At 39.3% G+C, this 19,084-nt stretch overlaps 1 protein-coding gene across 2 annotated transcripts in view; it reads left to right on the top strand.

The window, feature by feature from the left end:
• LOC132782952 (nuclear receptor coactivator 5-like) overlaps nucleotides 1–18,455 on the top strand; it is a 36,795-nt gene extending 18,340 nt beyond the window's left edge. For both annotated transcript variants that reach the window (XM_060787951.2, XM_060787953.2), the window contains exons 6-11: nucleotides 1,951–2,077; nucleotides 6,570–6,769; nucleotides 8,450–8,725; nucleotides 11,309–11,518; nucleotides 14,732–14,878; nucleotides 18,111–18,455. In XM_060787951.2, coding sequence (XP_060643934.2) covers nucleotides 1,951–2,077; nucleotides 6,570–6,769; nucleotides 8,450–8,725; nucleotides 11,309–11,518; nucleotides 14,732–14,878; nucleotides 18,111–18,169 — 1,019 coding nt within the window. In that variant the 3' untranslated portion in view covers nucleotides 18,170–18,455. The remainder of the gene's footprint in view (nucleotides 1–1,950; nucleotides 2,078–6,569; nucleotides 6,770–8,449; nucleotides 8,726–11,308; nucleotides 11,519–14,731; nucleotides 14,879–18,110) is intronic.
• The last annotated feature ends 629 nt before the right edge of the window (nucleotides 18,456–19,084 follow it).

Below are 19,084 nucleotides of genomic sequence, written 5' to 3'. Positions count from 1 at the left end.
AACATTTAAAAAATCAAAAACATATTAAAGCATATTTCTTATCATTTTTTTAAACTTTCCATTACAACTTATACTATGTATACCTCTACCACATACCTTTTATCTACTTATACATGTTTTATTTCTTTATAATTAGTATTATACCATTTTCCCTCTCTTCCCCTTAGTTTGTGCCCCCTTCACGAGAACCAACCAACTCGTTATTTCACAACTCCAAAATGTCATTGTTTCTGTTGCTGGCTTATACCCCTTTCCCTCATTAAAAATATACTCAATAAATTTCCCCCATATTTTCCTAAAATCTCTTTCCATATTCCCCTTTTAATTTTAATATTGCAAGTTAGCTTATCATTAATAGCTATATTCCAAATTTCCCTACACCATTCTTCTAATTTAATTTCTTTTTTTTCTTTCCAGTTTTTTGCTATTAGCAATTTAGCTACTGTTATTAAGTTAGAAACCAATTCTTTCTCCTCTTGTGAGGGAATTGTGTTATCATGAAAAGTAATAATGCTAATTTTGGTGTAATTAAAATTATTTTATTATTTTATTATTGCTCTTATTTCTTTGAATATGCTTTCCCAAAATTTTTGTATAATTTTACATGACCACCACATTTGAAGGTACGTTCCTATTTCCTGACAGCCTCTCCAACACTGATTTCAGTATTTTTTTATCAATCTGATTTAATCTAATGGAAGTTAGTGTTGCATCCCAGTTCAAGAAACGAGACCATAAGATTAAATCCACCACACTGGACTGTAGGAAAAGCAATCCTTGTTTATTGATGAAAAATTGGTTACAAAAGAAAGGTAAATGCAAAGTCAAAAAGCCACAGAAAAACACGGCAGTCAGTAGAATCTCTGAACTTGAGCAAAATTTCAAAAGCCACAATACAAGAACCAGGAATCTGTTAGCCTTTTACTAACCATGAACTTGATAACTAAGCCTCTGGGATTACCGGCCATGAAACACAGGAATTCTGCCAAGGCACAGCCACAGTCCCAAATGTTGCTTGAGCTAAAGAGGCACCCGGCAGGAGGCCTCTTAAACCAAAGAAGCTATTCTTTGAAACGCCCCTTGACTTTGGCTTCTGGGCCTGTTTCTCCTGTAATCAATGTGACCTTCGTAGAAATTGGGAAACATTTCTGTCTCTAACTATCTGTTCTCTTCGGTCCTCATTAAAAACCCCAGGTGGAGAGATATCACGGCTAGTGATATCACGGCTAACTTCCAAAACATTTTCCTCCAGCTGTTGAGTTTTGTTTTCATCACCATTGACCTCTGCATCAACAACAGATTCCACACTGTCAGGGTCAGGGAGAGCTTGCTCAGTTGGAAAAACTGTCAGAGAATCCGGTTCACACAGATCAGGATCAGGCTGAACCCCAACAGTTAGATACCACCTCCATATCGTTTTATAGTAATTTTCCTTAATTCTTATAGACTTATTTTTAGTATTCTCATACTCCATGTATTTGCCCATTACTGATATTCAATCTTTTCCCCAAGTCTACTTCCTTCAGATAATCTTGTTCCTGTTCATTCATTAATAATAATTTATAGATATAACTTACTGTACCTTTTAATGTTATGTTCTTTTCTTTAGTTTCCCTTTGAGTTATCTTTTCTATTTTTGTATATTTCCTAAACCCATTATAATTTTTCTTTATATCACTTGACCATTTACCCAATTGTAGATACTTGTACCAATCTAAGTCTTTTAAGTCCTCTTTTATCCTTTCCATATTTACCATCTTCAGGTCCCAGTCTTTTACTTTCATTAAACCTCTTCCATTAAATTCTGCTTCAAGTTCTTTTTTTTCAAATTTGCTAGAAAGTCTTCTGTCATTAGAACTGGCATGATAGGAGAAATACCTGGCATTACGGGTTTTTTTAATATCTCCCCCAAATCTCCATTTTTTTCAGTGTGTTTTTTTATTATTTCAGATGATGACTATACTAAGGATGCTCGTCGCGAGAAGCTGTACCAGCAGTTCTACCAGAAGGTAGAGAAGGAATATGACAAGGGGCGACCTTCCGACTGTGTCATTGTTTCCTTCAGCAAAGATCAAGCGTAGGTCCTTCTTTTTAACTTTTCAGACTTTAATGAGATTTAAACTAAAATCTTAATGTTTGGCTTTGTCTTCATCCATGCAGATAAACAATTTGATTTCTTTATCAAAGGTTTCCCTGAAGTGACACAAATCTGTGACACAAATAATACATGTTTCCTGTCCACATTACAGTCTTTACATATGGATCTGCCCCTTTCACACAAGAAGAATGAGAATTGAGAAAAAATGCTGAACTTGCTCCCTAGTTTATTTTCTCATAGCCAGGTTCCTTTTTGTTAGAGACCCTGTTTGGATAAAATAGAGAAGGATAGTAGTAAGTTGGGTGAGGAGTCGATATCTACATACCTTCTGCATTGCATTCTTTTGAATTGTAGTCTCACCCATTATTCCAGGCATGTATGGGACTACCTTTACAAATGTGGATCTTTCATTATTCCAGGATAGTCTGGATCTTAATAGGACTTGTCTCATGTACTTCTTGCAGATCTGCAAGTATTAAATCTAAATGTCATGACCCTATTTCACATAGCAAGAAGGCTCGCTCAAATTGGGCATCGCAAGGCTCTAATCACAGTAGCACCAACTTTTGTTATCAACAAGGCACCTCTTTGAATCTACTGTATTTACCCGAATCTAATGTTTACCTTTTTTGACTAAATTATCTTTCCAAAATTATACACACACACACACACACACACACAGAATATAAATACAGAAAATAAACATAATATACCAAGAAAATTACATTAATCATTAGGCTAAATGTTTTTGAATATTTACCACATTTCAAAGAAAAACAGTAAACTAGCTCTGTAAGTGGAAAAGTAGTGGCAACAAAAGCAATATGGTATCCGCAATAACAACAATAACTTCATTTGTATCCTGCCCAATCTCCCCATGGAGGCTCAGGCCGGCTTCCAACATAGTAACAGGCAAACATTCAATGCCTATATAAACAATGCAGAGTTAGATATAGATCTATAGTTGTATATACTAAAATACATTACAACGCATGCACAAAATCACACACACACACACACACATATATATATATATATATATACGCAAACACACACATATATATACAAATATATATACACACATATATACATATATATGCACAAAACACATATACACAGACTGGGCCACAGCAACGTGTGGCAGGGGATGGCTAGTATAACATACATTGCAAGCAGTGGCCTCCAAGCTGCTGGCTTGACCCCATTATAAGCCAAGGGAGACTTTTTCAGCCCATGAAGAAGTCTGAAAAACTCATCATATCTTCGAGTATATACGATAATCAAAAGAAGTTAACAAGCCGTTTATTATTTGTGCAAAGGTAATTTTAAGCATGACTTCTACCTTCCTATTTATTTCAGCTATAAAATGCTGTATTGGATATTTTTAGTAAAATATTTATCCAATCTCTTCTAATTTCCCATCCATTAGTAGGTAATGGTGTCAGATGCATTTCTTTTCTTTATTCATTTGCTCTAAACACAATCAGACAATTCTTGGAAGTCCATTTACAGCTGAAAACACTGTAAATCATGATCCTTCGGTTTCTCACAAAACGTCTTGCAGCCTTCAGAGATAAGGCCATCTTCCTTTCCTGTTGTATTCCAAAAGAGTCACCCCAGCACGATTCCCACTAAAATTCTTGTTCACATCTAATAAAATGTTAATCTCAACTGTTTGTAGGTAAGTTTTGAGACTTATTTTAAAAACATCCTTACATTCTATCCTTAGCATGCATTACATATTGCATTTCATGGACACAAATTTCTCATGTGCGGAATAGATGTGTTATTTGCTGCAGAAATCTTTTTAAAAAAATAACTGAAGGTCCAGATGAGTCGAACAATATGTCCATAAAACAGGGAATCCGTAGTAAATCACATTTCATCACCGTCTCAATATAAATAGCATCTAACTAGATAAAATTTGGTGGTCTTGTCTATGTAACTTTACCTTTTGTCATACAAAACCTCTGAAATTCGGTTCCAGAAAGGAATGTAATTCTATACTGGCATGATTTCATAACAGTAAACATTTTAAAATTTACATCCTTCAACAGAAAGCAAAGTAAAACTGGATTACTCCGTGTTATCCTGTTGACCACTCTTGCTAAACAAATCTCCAAAACATGCTTCCTCACATCCCTGCTTGGTTGCACGCATGCAAGAATCCATATTGAAATGTTCTATCTGTGAATGCCAAGCACTTTCTCAGTATTACAAACATTAGACACCCTTGCAGGTGTTGTTGAAGTGGGAGCTTCTCAAGAATTGTGTTCTTGTTCAGTTAATTACTAGAGTTGGACCCCAATCACTGTTAACTAAAAGATTTGTAGTTTTTGGATGGCAGTTTTCATGTAATTTTGGAAATGGAAAGAGAGAGACAAAAAGACCAGTGAAACAAATTCAGAGAGATGATATTTTCAGAAAGAGTTAAATCCATAAAATATCTGAGATAGTGGGATCTGTGGCATTTTTTTCCCTCCCCAGCAGAAGAAGCCTTCTCCATTTTTTCTTGGAAAGTTTCCTCCTCCTCCAGAGAGGGCCTTTAGAACTTACTTTCCCAGTTGCATTAGCATAGGGTGATAATTGAAAGTTCCTCTCAGAGCATGATGGGAGTCGAAGTTTTTCTCTCTGTGTGTCTCTCAATCAGTAAAAAACATGGTACTGTCCATGCTGAGAATGGACACAACTGCCAACTACAATTCCAAGTGCCCTCCCTTGCCGTTTATCTGATTTAAAAAAATGTTATGTTTAAAACTTAAAATAATTCTAAAACGTCAGTAGATTGGTGAATTGTTTTGAAACTTGACAGGCCTGCAGTTGTAAATGGGGGCCCCCAACTGAGAGGGGTTTCATTCAGAGAGGCCATAAAATGACTGAGAATTGAGCCTTTAAAGCAAGGGTCCTCAAACTTTTTAAACAGAGTGCCAGGTCACAGTCCCTCAAACTGTTGGAGGGCCGGATTATAATTTGAAAAAAGCATGAATTAATTCCCATGCACACGGCACATATTTTAGTTGTAGTGCAAAAAACACTTAAAAACAATACAATAATTAAAATGAAGAATAATTTAAACAAATATAAACTTATTAGTATTTCAATTGGAAGTGTGGGCCTGCTTTTGGCTGATGAGATAGGGTTGTTGTTGTTGTTGTTGTGGTGTGCTTTCAAGTCGTTTTATATTTAGGTTGACCCAGAGCGAGGGCCGGGTAAATGACCTTGGAGGGCCGTATCCGGCTCCCGGGCCTTAGTTTGAGGACCCCTGCTTTAAAGTTTCCCATTGTATCCAATTGGCCAAATTCTGCCGAATGAAGCAGAAAACACCCCTCCCCTTTCAGGTAACTTTCTGGTACAGGAAACGAGGAATCCAATGGTAACGGACCCGAAAACGGTATGCCTTTTGACCCGCATGCACATGAATCTTAACTACTGTACATAAAAGGAGCCCCCGGTGGCACAGTGGGTTAAACCCCTGTGCCGGCAGGATTGAAGACCGGCAGGTCGCAGGTTCGAATCTAGGGAGAGGCAGATGAGCTCCGTCTATCAGCTCCAGCTCCTCATACCGGGGCATGAGAGAAGCCTCCCACAAGGATGATTAAAAAAAAAACCATCTAAAATCATCCGGGCGTCCCCTGGGCAATGTCCTTGCAGACGGCCAATTCTCTCACACCAGAAGCGACTTGCAGTTTCTCAAGTTGCTCCTGACACGACAAAAAATAAAACTGTACATAAAATGGAACTTAAGCTAAATAATTGTAAGACTAAACCTATCTAGTCCAGCCCAGAATTCCATAGAGCTTTCCTGATGTACATTCTTGATATACGTCCTTCGCATAAGCAAAGGTTTCACCATTCTGCTTGGTATTGTGAATAAATCAATATTCCCTATATGAAAGACCAGACACCTCCTTTTCACTAAAAAAGACAAGTCTACATGGAAAAATACTCCATAACCAACTATCAGACTGGTTTGCAGAGTTATTTTGAAAAGTATACTATACTTCCTGATATTTTTATTGTTCATTAATAGCTTTTAACCCAACTTGGGAATAAATATCTCCATTTGGGATAGTCCTCATTCATAACAAGGCTCATACCCCCTTCATTCTTGCCATATCAAGGATGAGTTCCAAAGACACTATCCACATAAAACCATATACTCATAGAGTTGGAAGAGACCTCATGGGCCATCCAGTTCAACCCCCTGCCAAGAAGCAGGAAAATCGCATTCAAATCACTCCTGACAGATGGCCATCTAGCCTCGGTTTAAAAGCCTCCAAAGAAGGCACCTGCACCACACACCGGAGCAGAGAGTTCCACTGCTGAACAGCTCTCACAAGTTATTCTTTCCTGTAATTAGCTTGGATTCGTTAATCTTCACAGAATGGCGGGATCGGACCACTGGCACTAACTTTTTTATTTTTTGGAATTACATGTAAAATAACTTGCTTCTCCTTCTTTTTCCTTCAAGGGAATACTCAACATCCATAGGCCATCAGTTGCAGGATCATGGCCTTGTGGTGGAAATGATATACCTTACATCTGAATCAGGTCTTGCCCGGGCCCTCCAAGACGTCAAAAATGACGGTTCCCTATTTTGCATTCTTGTTGAACCTGCCAATGTAACCCTTACCTCTTGCACCGTAATCATGCTTCACCAGTTTATCAAAAGTAAGTTGAGCTCCATTCTGAAACAGCCCCCATTCAGAATAATGCTTTCTCGAGCTTTTCTACAACATACACAACTTTAAAATACATCACATCTTAGAATATTTTTTAACGGAAACACTTCGAAACTGCCGAATATGCTCAAAAAATAAAACCTCTTGAATCAATTTTAGTTATAAATGGCACTTCATGTCAAACTTATTTTGACAGGTGCCATACCCCTTTGAAGCCCCACCTCCATTGGAAGTCCTGCCCCTCAACAGGAAGTCCTGTTTACAATACATACAGTATGTATGTATTGTGATGTGACTTTACCCCTAAGGAGTTAATAAATAAATAAAAAAGGGAAACATCTGTACCAAATAAAAAATCACACTGAGCATTTTAAAAACATTTATTTTATTCCATTCTTGTGTTACGACTTTCCCCCCATAACATTGAACGTTTTAAAACCACTTATTTTATTCCACTATTGTGTTGTGGCTTTACTCCCATACATACTTTTTACCCCATAAAGAGTCCATAAAATATATTTTCAAGGGAACTACCCTCACCCCACCAAATAAAAAATCACATTTTAAAACCAATTAATTTATTCCATTTTTAAAAACCTTACACACATGGTTTTTTAAAAAAAATAGCAGCAGCAGTAGCAGCATGGTGCATTTTCGGCATTTCAAGGAAAAACTTTTTCAAATACTTCCAGGCTGTGCTCTTATCATATGGATTAGGTTCTACCTCTTTTGAGTTTCATGCGTACATATTGGCCTGGGCATCACATGGTCACATTATGGGCCTGAAATGCTTCCTATTGGCCCACAGAGGCTCCACGTGGCTCCTAAGATCAAGCACATGGTCCCAGTCAGCACATTCCCCAAGCACAGGGGTGGGGTTTAGGCGGGCTTTTCAGTCCTTAGGCATCTTCAGGCCATGCTTCTCTAAAACGTGACTAGGCATGCATGGGCATGCCCTACACATTGGGGTTAAGATGGTACTTCCCGCAGTAGGATGGGTAGGTGGGGGCGGTTTCAGTCATGGAGATCCTTCTGGGGTTGAAGTTCCTGTTTAGGAGGTACTTCCAGGAAGGGGGAGGAACTTCCTGTTGAGGGGTGGGACTTCTGGTGGCATGGCACCTGTCTAAATGAGTTTGACATTATTTATTTATTTATTTCATGCATTTCTACTCCACCCTTCTCCCCCGGGCAGCCTCACACAAGCATCATATGATGCTATCAGTATATAAATGATCAAAAATTACATTTAAAACATTAAAAATAATTAAAAACACATTATACAATTCATTAAACAATAAATTAAACATGCCATTAGGTGCCACCTATAACTACTGATACCCTAATTTATGTTTTGCAGCTTACAGTTGGAAATTGCAATACTGTTCTTCTTGTCCATAATGACGGCATACAATTATTTCAGTTTTTAAATTAATTTATTTCAAATGAACTAATGTAACAAAAAAACACACTGCACCCAATAGAACTGAACCTTTTTTGTGCGAAATCCTGAACATATAACATTTCAGTTAAAAGCAGAAACTCGGTGGTGATAACTTGAAAGCTGGCTTTTAACTTCCAAATAGCAAACAAAACAAACACTGCCCTTTTGTGTCTAGTTTTGTCTTAAAAGTAACTTTTTAAAAAAGCAAGGTATCTCTCTTCTCCATAGTACATCGTAATATGCCCATGGAGGATTCGTTGGATCTCATAACTAAGGAGTTTGAGAAAATCACTGCGGAGCGCAGCGAACAGGAACGCGCCAAGATTTCTCACAAAGCGGCTGATTTGGTGGATGACTACCTAGAGCGGGAGCTTTATGACAATTACCGTGTCCCTCTAGCCATTAGGCATCTCCTCTTTCTTTTAAGTGAGGGAAAACATTTATATATGGAAGAATTGAACTCATTAAGTGACTACCTGAAGACCAGGAGAAATAAGCTTGAAGGTATTCATGATTCCCCCCACTTGTTCCCTAAGCCCTGTTCCCTGTAAATGCCACTGTCTCAAAAATCGCCCTGTAGCGCGTCCCATATATTTCTTAAAAAACGAGAAAATACAGAATGTGAAGGCTAATTTTGGCTCACCCACCCTGAATCTCTCAAATCTCGGTTCTTATATTAATACAAACCCTCAAATTAACTTAACACGGTGTTGCTCAACCTTCCTAATGCCGTGACCCCTTAATTCAGTTTCTCATATCACGGGGACCCCCTACCACAAAATTATTTTCATTGCTACTTCACAACTGTAATTTTGCTGCTGTTACGAATCGTAATGTAAATATCCAATATGCAGGATGTATTTTCATTCACTGGACAAAATTTGCCACAAATACCCGATACACCCAAACTTGAATACTGGTTGGGATTGGGAAATTGATTTTGTCATAGAATCATAGAATCAAAGAGTTGGAAGAGACCTCATGGGCCATCCAGTCCAACCCCTGCCAAGAAGCAGGAATGTTGCATTCAAATCACCCCTGACAGATGGCCATCTAGCCTCTGTTTAAAATTGTCATTTGTTGTCATTTGGAAGTAATTCCTGGGATTTATATTTCACCTACAATCAAAGAGCATTCTGAATCCCACCAACAATAGAATTGAACCAAACTTGGCACACAGAACATCCACGACAAACAGAAAATACTGGAAGGGTTTGGTGGGCACTGACATTGAATTTTGGAGTTGTAGTTCACCTACATCCAGACAACACTGTGAACTCAAACAATTATAGATGTGGACCAAACTTGGTATGAATACCCAGTGTGTGTTATATCAGACATAAGACAAAACATCAAATATCAAATAAAAGCAGCAATTTCCCAGTTCCTTGGGGGCAAATAGATTGATCATTGCTCAAGATATCTATTGAGCTGGTGGGGCAAACAGGGCAGTTTGCAACTGTAATAGCAAACTAAATACCCAATTTTTTACCCAATCATGGCATCTTAAATCAGTGCTTCTCAACTTTCCTACTGCCGCGTCCCCTTAACCCAGTTCCTCATGTTGTGATGACCCCCCCCAATCATAAAATTATTTTCATTGCTACTTCATAACTGTAATTTTGCTACTGTTATGAATTGCAAAGTAAATATCTGATATGCAGGATATATTTTCATTCACTGGACCAAATTTGTCACAAATCCCGATTTGCCCAAATTTGAATACTGGTGGGGTTGGGGGGGGGGGGGGGGGGGGCTGATTTTGTCATTTGGGAGTTGTACTTGCTGGGATTTATTGTTCCTCTACAATCAAAGATCATTCTGAACTCCACCAACGATGTAATTGAACCAAATTTAGCACACAGAACTCCCATGACCAACAGAAAATACTGGAAGGGTTTGGTGGGCATTGACCTTGAGTTTTGGAGGTGTAGTTCACCTACATCCAGAGAGCGCTGTGCACTCAAACAATGATGGATCTGGACCAAACTTGGCATGAATACTCAATATGCCCAAATGTGAACACTGGTGGAGTTTGGGGAAAATAGACCTTGACATTTAGGAGTTGTAGTTGCTGGGATTTATAGCTCACCGACAATCAAAAACTTTCTGAACCCCACCAATGATAGAATTGGTCCAAACTTCCCACACCCGGACCCCTCATGATCAACAGAAAATACTGTGTTTTCATATGTTCTTTGATGACCCCTCTGACACCCCCTCGCGACCCCCCCCCCCAAGGAATCCCGATCCCCAGGCTGAGAAACTCTGGCTTAACATCTTACTTTGTATACAAATTCCATGTACTTTTCACAAAATGGTAAGGTAATATTGGCGGCAACTCTTAACCTGAGTATATGTCATGATAATGACAGTTTAGACCCAAACATTCCTATGTTCATTCTGTGTCTGTGCACACATCCATCCTTTTACCCAGCAGTACTTTCTGTAAATCTTGAAATAATATCCTTATTGCTATTTTTTAAATTAATTTCTTTTAGGCTCTGTTTACATGAGGGAATTGCTATTAGCCTTCATTCTGCAGAATTGACTTTTCTGCTTACCAAGTTGCTTTTAGTGCGGAAAGGGCAGGCAGAAGGATAGAATCGGGGGTTTTGCCCTGTACATTATAGTTCTGCACATTATAGTACAGCAGGACATTTTCTATTGTGTTGAAAAACACTGCCTCTAAAAAAGAATTGGAATAATGATGAGAACATTCTTCGCTCTTCCTTGTCTGTTTTCTTGTTACGATCACAATTCACGTGGCGAAACCCATTCCTTGTCTAACTAAAATGGGATTAAATACAGTCTTGACGCTCACACAAACAACTCCAGATCTCGTGCACTTTATTCTGTATTCTACAAACTGAAAAATTTAGACCCCGCTAACTTTAAATAGTTCAGACAACTTTTGTAAAAAATCCCATCACTGTTAAAAGGTCCTAGATATTTGCTTGCACAAAAGAACGGTACAGTTAAAGAGAATGTGTGTAAGTCATTACGATCACAAAACTAGCCTCTGCTGTGAATAACGTGTCTCTTCCCTAATCTATGTGTGTTGCTTGCTGACTCTTGGTCCTTCAGGCTTTGTTGCAGAAGCAAAACCTTTGCCTGCCTCCGCTGAAAAAGCTGCGTACAAACCAAGCATCAGGCCAAGTACAAGCTCTCTCCCCCAGACTCTAAGCAAACCTCCACCGCTTCTTCCAATGCTGGTGCGCAAATCTGCATCCGGGTCTTCAGCTAAGACAGCTTTGTCGGGCAAAAGAGCATTGGGCGCTCTTCTTCCAACACCAGGTTGGTAGGACACTTAATCGTATAACTTTGCTTTGCAATTAAGTTAGTGAGGCTGTAGGGAAGACTTGGGAAGATCTTAGGTGAGACAGAAGACCCGCTATAGTAGTGTAAAATGAAATGTATGATTCACAAATACAGTGTCCCTATTCTTGGTGGTTTTGTAGCTGTTCAGATTCATTATTCGGATCAATGACTGAAAGATTTGATCTAGCCTTCTCCAACCACATATCTTCTAGATTGTAATAATTTCAACCCCAGAATCTCCAATGAGCACATTAGGAAAAGAACAGCAGGCTACGGAAATTTATTTATTTATTTGCTATATTTCTATACCACCATTCTCTGTCCAGGGGAGCGACTCATGGTGGTTTACAGAATGGTACAATTCGATGCCCATAACAATATAAAAATAGCTAAAACATTTGAACATAGATAAAAATTCATTGCATAATAACATCAATAAAAACATAATCTGAAATCTGATTTAGTCCTTTGGAAGAGGCCTATGGTGGACAATAGGTTGCTATTTGAAGAGAGAATACTTTATCTGGAATGCCTACTTATTTGTCAGTATGAGTTTTAAGATCTTAACAGAAGCAGATTTGGAGAAAATACGAGCAGATCTTCTCAGTGGTTGCAATAGGAAAATCTGTTCCTAGGGCATCCAGTATGGTATCTCCCCTTAGTCTTCCACCAATAGGCAAAGACTTCTTATTAAAGAGTCTTTTTTCTGTCAAGATGATTATGTACCTCTGCAGCTGAGTAATGGCACATAGCACTGGCCAACACACATTTGGGTGGTTCAAATGTTAGACTTGTTTTGCTGATTCCAAAAATGGCACTTGGTTTCTCCTATCAGCTCTGGTTTTTGAGATATAGAAATATACCATCTACCAATATTGCAAGGTAGACTCTGGCAATACGTGAAGCAAGAGTTGCCAAATATACAAGCTGGGTTTAGAAAAGGCAGAGGAACGAGAGACCAAATTGCCAATATCCACTTGATACAGGGAGTTTCAGAAAAAAACACCCATTTCTGTTTTATTGACTATTGTAAAGCCTTTGACTGTGTGGATCATAATAAATTGTGGTAAGTTCTTGGTGGTATGGGCATACCAAGTCACCTTGTCTGTCTCCTCAGAAATCTGTATAACAACCAAGTAGCAACAGTAAGAACTGACCATGGAACAACAGACAGGTTCAAGATTGGGAAAGGTGTACGGCAGGGTTGTATATTCTCCTATTTAAATTGTATGCAGAACTCATTGTGTGATGTGCGGGGCTTGACAAAGGCAAGGCTGGAGTTAAAATTGGTGGAAGAAACATTAACAACCTTAGATATGCAAATGATACCACTTTGATGGCCGAAAGCGAGGAGGAGCTGAGTTGAAAAGTTGGGTTGCAGTTAAACATAAAAAAACACATAATTATGGCAAGAAGACTGATTTATAACTGGCAAATAGAGGGAGAAAACGGGGCTGTGACAGACTTTTTATTTCTACACGCGAATATGACTGTAGACACTAATTGCAGCCAGGAAATCAGAAGATGTTTACATCTTGGGAGGAGAGCAATGACCAATCTCGATAAAAGTGGAAGAGTCGAGACATTACACTGCAACGAAGATCTGCATAGTCAAGGCAATGGTATTCCACATAGTAACCTATGGATGTGAGAGCTGGACTATAAGGAAGGCTGAGCGAAGGAAGATAGATGCTTTTGAACTGTGATGTTGGAGGAAAATTCTGAGAGTGTCTTGGACCGCGAGAAGATCCAACCAGTCCATTCTCCAGGAAATAAAGCCTGACTGCTCACTGGAGGGAAGGATATTAGAGGCAAAGATGAAATACTTTGGATGCATAATGAGAAGTCAGGAAAGCTTAGAGAAGACAATGATGCTGGGAAAAACGGAAGGAAAAAAGAAGAGGGGATGACCAAGGGCAAGATGGATGGATGGGATCCTTGAAGTGACTGGCTTGACTCTGAAGGAGTTGGAGGTGTGACGGCCGACAGGGAGCTCTGTTGTGGGCTGGTCCATGAGGTCACGAAGAGTCGGAAGTGACTGAACAAATAAACAACAAATTCCGTGTAGTGACCTATGGATGTGAGAGCTGGACCATAAGGAAGGCAGAGTGAAGGAAGATAGATGCTTTTGAACTGTGGTGTTGGAGGAAAATTCTGAGAGTGCCTTGGACCGCGAAAAGATCAAACCAGGCCATATTCCAGGAAATAAACCCTGTCTGCTCATTGGAGGGAAGGATATGAGAGGCAAGGATGAAGTACTTTGGCCACATAATGAGAAGACAGGGACAGCTTGGAGAAGGTAATGATGCTGGGGGAAATGGAAGGAAAAAGGAAGATGGGCCGACCAAGGGCAAGATGGATGGATGGCATCCTTGAAGTGACTGGCTTGACTCCGAAGGAGCTGGGGGTGTGACGGCCGACAGGGAGCTCTGGCATGGGCTGGTCCAGGAGGTCACGAAGAATCAGAAGCGACTGAACAAATAAACAACAAGCAGGATAAAAAGACTGAGAGGGAGGGCATGATTTCCATGTCTACATATTTGAAAGGATGTCACTCTGTTGAATTGGTTGAGACTTTAGAGTCTCAACCAATTCAACAGAGTGACATCCTTTCAAATATACTATTAACTGAAAAACTATAGTATAGCTGGGGAGTGGCCACGGCTGACAGGGAGCTGGACCATGAGGTCACAAAGAGTCACAAGCGACTGAATGAATAAACAACAAACAATTATTCACTCAAAGAAAACCATGATAACTCTGTCTAAGAAACTAGAGTTGATGCTGTCTATCCAGTGCAATTTTCGGAACCAACACCCTAAATAACCCCAGGAACAGGCCTAAAAACCAAGATACCAAGAAAAAAATGCTGGTTAGGCTGTGTAGTTTATAGGTGACTTCTCCTGTTATTTGATGCTGTTCACCGGAATACCTTTTAGCTAGTAGTTGCTGTTTGCTTCCTAAATGCTCAAATTCTCTCAATGTGTTTCTCCTGTTCTGTTTTTTTTATTGCATTATAATTCTGTATTTGATCGCGTAATTTATTATCATACACCATTTTGATGGATGGTACATTTCAAAAGTAAATCAACATTAAATTTTAAAATGTTCCATATATTTGCAAGTAAAAGCCCCTGTCCTACTCCAATTCCCATATCATTGTTTGGTTGTCTTATTGTTTTGAAACAGCCCTGTCTGGCCCCAAGGGTAAACCTCCGCCTCTCTTGACAAAGTCTGTGAAAAGGACGATCCACCTCACTCCTTCCCCTCCCCTTCCACGTCTATCTGCAAAGCGGCCACTGCTTAGTAGCCGACCAGGGCTGTTGCCAACACCAGGTAATGGCTGGGTGCGCTTGGAGGGGTGGAGGCAGTTTGTTGTGCTTTCCTGATAGCTCTCATCCTGATTCATGTTGGTTAGTGCGGTGGATAGTGTGGATTCAAACCTGCGGAAAGTTACTTCAGAGCCCCGCTGTGGAATCCCAAACCTTGTAGTTACTTTCCAAACACTGGTTTGGCTTTTACTTTCAATCCCTATTCAAGTTGAAGGTCATAAGGTGGCATCGGGTAGCTGTGATATCTTAGGCCTCTTCATGATTCCAATAAAATCAAGGAATAAGAGGATAAAATGAGAGTGTTAAATTGTAAACTCCTTAAGATCTTCTGGGGATGCCCTTCTCTCGCTCCCACCCCCGTCTCAGGCGCGGTTGGTGGGGACAAGAGAGGGGGCATTCTCGGTGGTGGCCCCCCATCTCTGGAACTCTCTCCCTAGGGAGATTAGGCAGGCACCCTCCCTAGCCACATTCCGTAAGGAATTAAAGACGTGGATGTTTCGTTGTGCCTTGGACTGATGACGCCTATGAGAAATGTTTGTATCGTGATCTATTTTCACTATTTAACCTAAATTCCTATATTACATCATTATTCATATATGTAAGTTAAACTGAGATGATCCTGTTCCTGTTTAATTGCTCTGATATCTCCCTTGCCATTTATGTTCCTATCCACCTTATTGATCTATTTAATATTTGTTTAATAATATTTATTTAATAAATATTTAATAAATATGTAAATATTTAATAAATACTTATTTATTTAATAAATATTATTTATTTATTTATTTTATATGTTTATTATTTATTATTTATTTAATAAATATTTATTTAATAATATTTATTTAAATATAAATATTTAATAATATTTATTTAATAATAGATCTTATTGATCTACTTTTTAATCAATTTGTATGTTGGCCCCTTCCCCCCCCCCCCCTCCAAAATTTGGGTTACTGTTGCTTGATGTTTGTTGTTATTGTTATGCTGTTTTGTGTCATTTTAATTTGTAACTTGCTGTTGTTTTGCTTTCAATTGTATGTTGCCTGGGCTTGGCCCCATGTAAGCTGCCCTGAGTCCCCTTGTAGAGATGGAGGCGGGGTAGAAAAATAAAGTTCTTCTTCCTTTAAAAAAATTAAATCCTGCTAAATTTCTGCTCCCCTTTCAAGTAGAAATCCCCCTTCTTTTCCTAACTATTTCCTTCATCAGGGTCAGGCATGTAGCCAGGGGGGGGGGGCTCGGGGGGCTTCAGCCCCCCCCCCCCGAAATTCTCATGGTGGTTCGCGAAAAGGCCTTACTGGTGCATTATTTAAACTGTTATGTTTATTAATATCATGATTTGATCACCATTCTCAATATATCCCATATGCATGGGGGTATTGGAGTAATGATACAAAAGGTTTGCTAGGCTAGACCCTCTTTCACTCAGACTCAGCCCCCCCCCCCCGAAACTCAGCCCCCCCCGAAACCCCCCCTGAAAATCTTTTAGCCCCCCCCCCCCCCCCCCGAAACGAAATCCTGGCTACGGGCCTGATCAGGGTGATAAAGATCTTACATTATCAATTTTCCAGAATAAAGACTTGGGAGATTAGAGTGTTATTTTACTTTTGAATTTCACTCCACTTAAACAGGGCTGGGAATCCTTAATCAGAAGTAAAAAAGTTCCAAGAAGGTTATGGCTCCAGATATTTTTAGCTAGCTATACCATTTTCTGGCTTGACATGGTGGATACTATTCTGTCTTATGTGGCTCATGCTTGTCTGGCCATCCGCCAGAGTCCCTGAGCATTGCAAAGTACTGTATTTCAGATACTTCTCAGTAATGGTGAATCGAGACAGACTTTAGGTATGAGCCAAGTTAGAAGCCAGTGCCCTTTGCATGTGTATAACTTTAAACATCACTTAAAAGCAGCTCATGTTTAATTTCAAGCCGTATATGAGAGAACTGAGCTTTATAGTCATGTGGATGTGGGCCAGAGCCATTTGTAATGTGTGTCTGTAGCCTTCTTGACTGCCAAGAGCTTGGAAATAATATCCTCAAAGTTCAACAGGTCAGGCGGGAGAATTGCTGTATTTAGATTGTCTTCCTTCTCCAAAAAATATTTTTCTTCGGATTGTACTCTGAAATTGCTGGGGCTTTTTGGTCTCATTTGCTGAATGAAAAATGGGCTTGTTGCATTACATTCCCCTGTGTCTCTTCTGTATTTACATTTGTTCGTGTGTGGGCACCCTGAAGTGGCTTAACTTTTGCACTTTGTAAGTCAGAGGAGCTGGAAAGGGAAGGAGGGATGCTGCTTTTGCCACATGCACATCTCTCAACTTTACTTTTAACGGAAAGGGGAGCAAATTACAAGTATTTCAGAAATATTTATCAAACAGTTTAATCATCAAAGAAATTTCCAGTTAACAGAACAGAAAACTTTACCACTATTATTAGTAATATCACGTGTAATATATAATATTATTTATTTATTTATTTCAAATATTTGTACCCTGCTTATCTCTACCCCCAAAGGGGGACTCAGGGCGGCTTACACTGGCAACAATTCGATGCCCCATCTATACAACAGATAAAACAACAGTTACGTAATAAGTAAACAATAATTTACATTACAAAAAAACATTCAAAATAGTACAAATAGTCCGAGTTCAACAATCAACAACTTAATCCAAGGCCAGTCCACAAATCATTTTCCATTGCATTGTCATCATTTTTATTGTCAACCTGCTATCCGAATGCCTGGGCCCATAGCCACGTCTTCAACTTTTTCCTAAAAGAAAGGAGGGAAGCAGTTGACTTAATTTTGCTGGGGAGCGAGTTCCACAGGTGGGGGGCCACCACTGAGAAGGCCCTGTCCCTTGTCCCCACCAAGCGCATTTGTGACGAAGATGGGATCGAGAGCAGGGCTTCCCCGGAAGATCGTAAATTTTGAGGTGGGACGTAAGGGGAGATACGTTCGGACAAGTAGATTGTATTATTATTAGTATTATATTGTATTACATTGTAATATTAGCAATATTATATGTTTATACAATGTATTATATTGTTGCTGGGGGGAGGGGCTCCCAACTGATGAGCCAGGAGTCATGGTGGAACTGTGTCTTCCTGGCTCCCCTTCTTCACTCTGGCCCGAGAGCAGCAGGGTACATTTCTAAAATAGACCTCTGAAATACATCCCTAATATGTATACGTTTCACCACTACCATTTTGGATCACATACTTGCTCTTCCTTTTTGCAGCTTCTCTGTCGAAATCAGCGCACCACCATTGGGTGCGCAAGCCAAAGTTTCAGGCTTGATGGGACTCCAGGATTAATAACAGAATGAACTGTCAACCTCGATGGCAACGACCATCTTCCAAAACAGCAGAGCGTGACATATATATGTTGTTCATACCTCCAGGCAAGCGTAAACATGCATCAGTTTTTGTTGTACACATTCCTGAGAACTTTCTTTTCTTCGTCTCCTTTTTTTTAACTTGAGTGGAAAAATAAAAATACACATTTGTAAGAGGGTTAGTTTTAGATTCATAGTACTAATATGTTTTGAAGCAGTAAAATCCCCCAATAAAAGAATTTATTTCCAGAGTTTGTAATTTGAGTTCTTTGTGGCTTAGGCTCCATTTGTTTTGAAGTATTCCAGCCCAATGCGTACTCTGCTCAAGAAATGGATTTCTGATGTTTAGTGTATAATACAGTTTAGAAAGGCTGTACAGCAGTTGCCTTGCAAAGTCAGAACTTCCAGTAATTGAGAACAATCCTACTGACTTCTATAGAAACTTTGGAATAGTAGTAAATAACCACATTTATTTTTCCACCAGAATTCTTGTTAATTTATATACTTAATTCATGCATATGAACACACTTTAGAAAAATATAATAAACTTCCCCTTTTAAAAATAATACATGCTATCCAGCCCTTTGTCTGAATCCAAGGTGTGAATTGAGAGTTTTCCTGGTGCATCAACACATCTATACACATAATAAAAGTGAAAACTTGTATGTGGCTGGGGTACCCACTTCCACAAACAGGTTTAATCCACAGTGCCGAGCCACCAAAAGCACTCCCTCCTATGACGTGGCAGGTTATAGCGAGCACTATGAACATGTAGCCCAATCCCTGCCTCCACAAACACCATACATTAGGGGACAATTTCATCCTAGATTGTATGTGTTTCCTCCACCAAAGACACCTCCCAGTGTTCCTTTCTCTCT

This window comes from Anolis sagrei, chromosome 8 (assembly GCF_037176765.1).
Source record: "Anolis sagrei isolate rAnoSag1 chromosome 8, rAnoSag1.mat, whole genome shotgun sequence".
NCBI classification, from domain to species: domain Eukaryota; kingdom Metazoa; phylum Chordata; class Lepidosauria; order Squamata; family Dactyloidae; genus Anolis; species Anolis sagrei.
The sequence above is the reverse complement of the archived record's forward strand: the minus strand, read 5'-3'. Positions and strand labels throughout refer to the sequence as shown.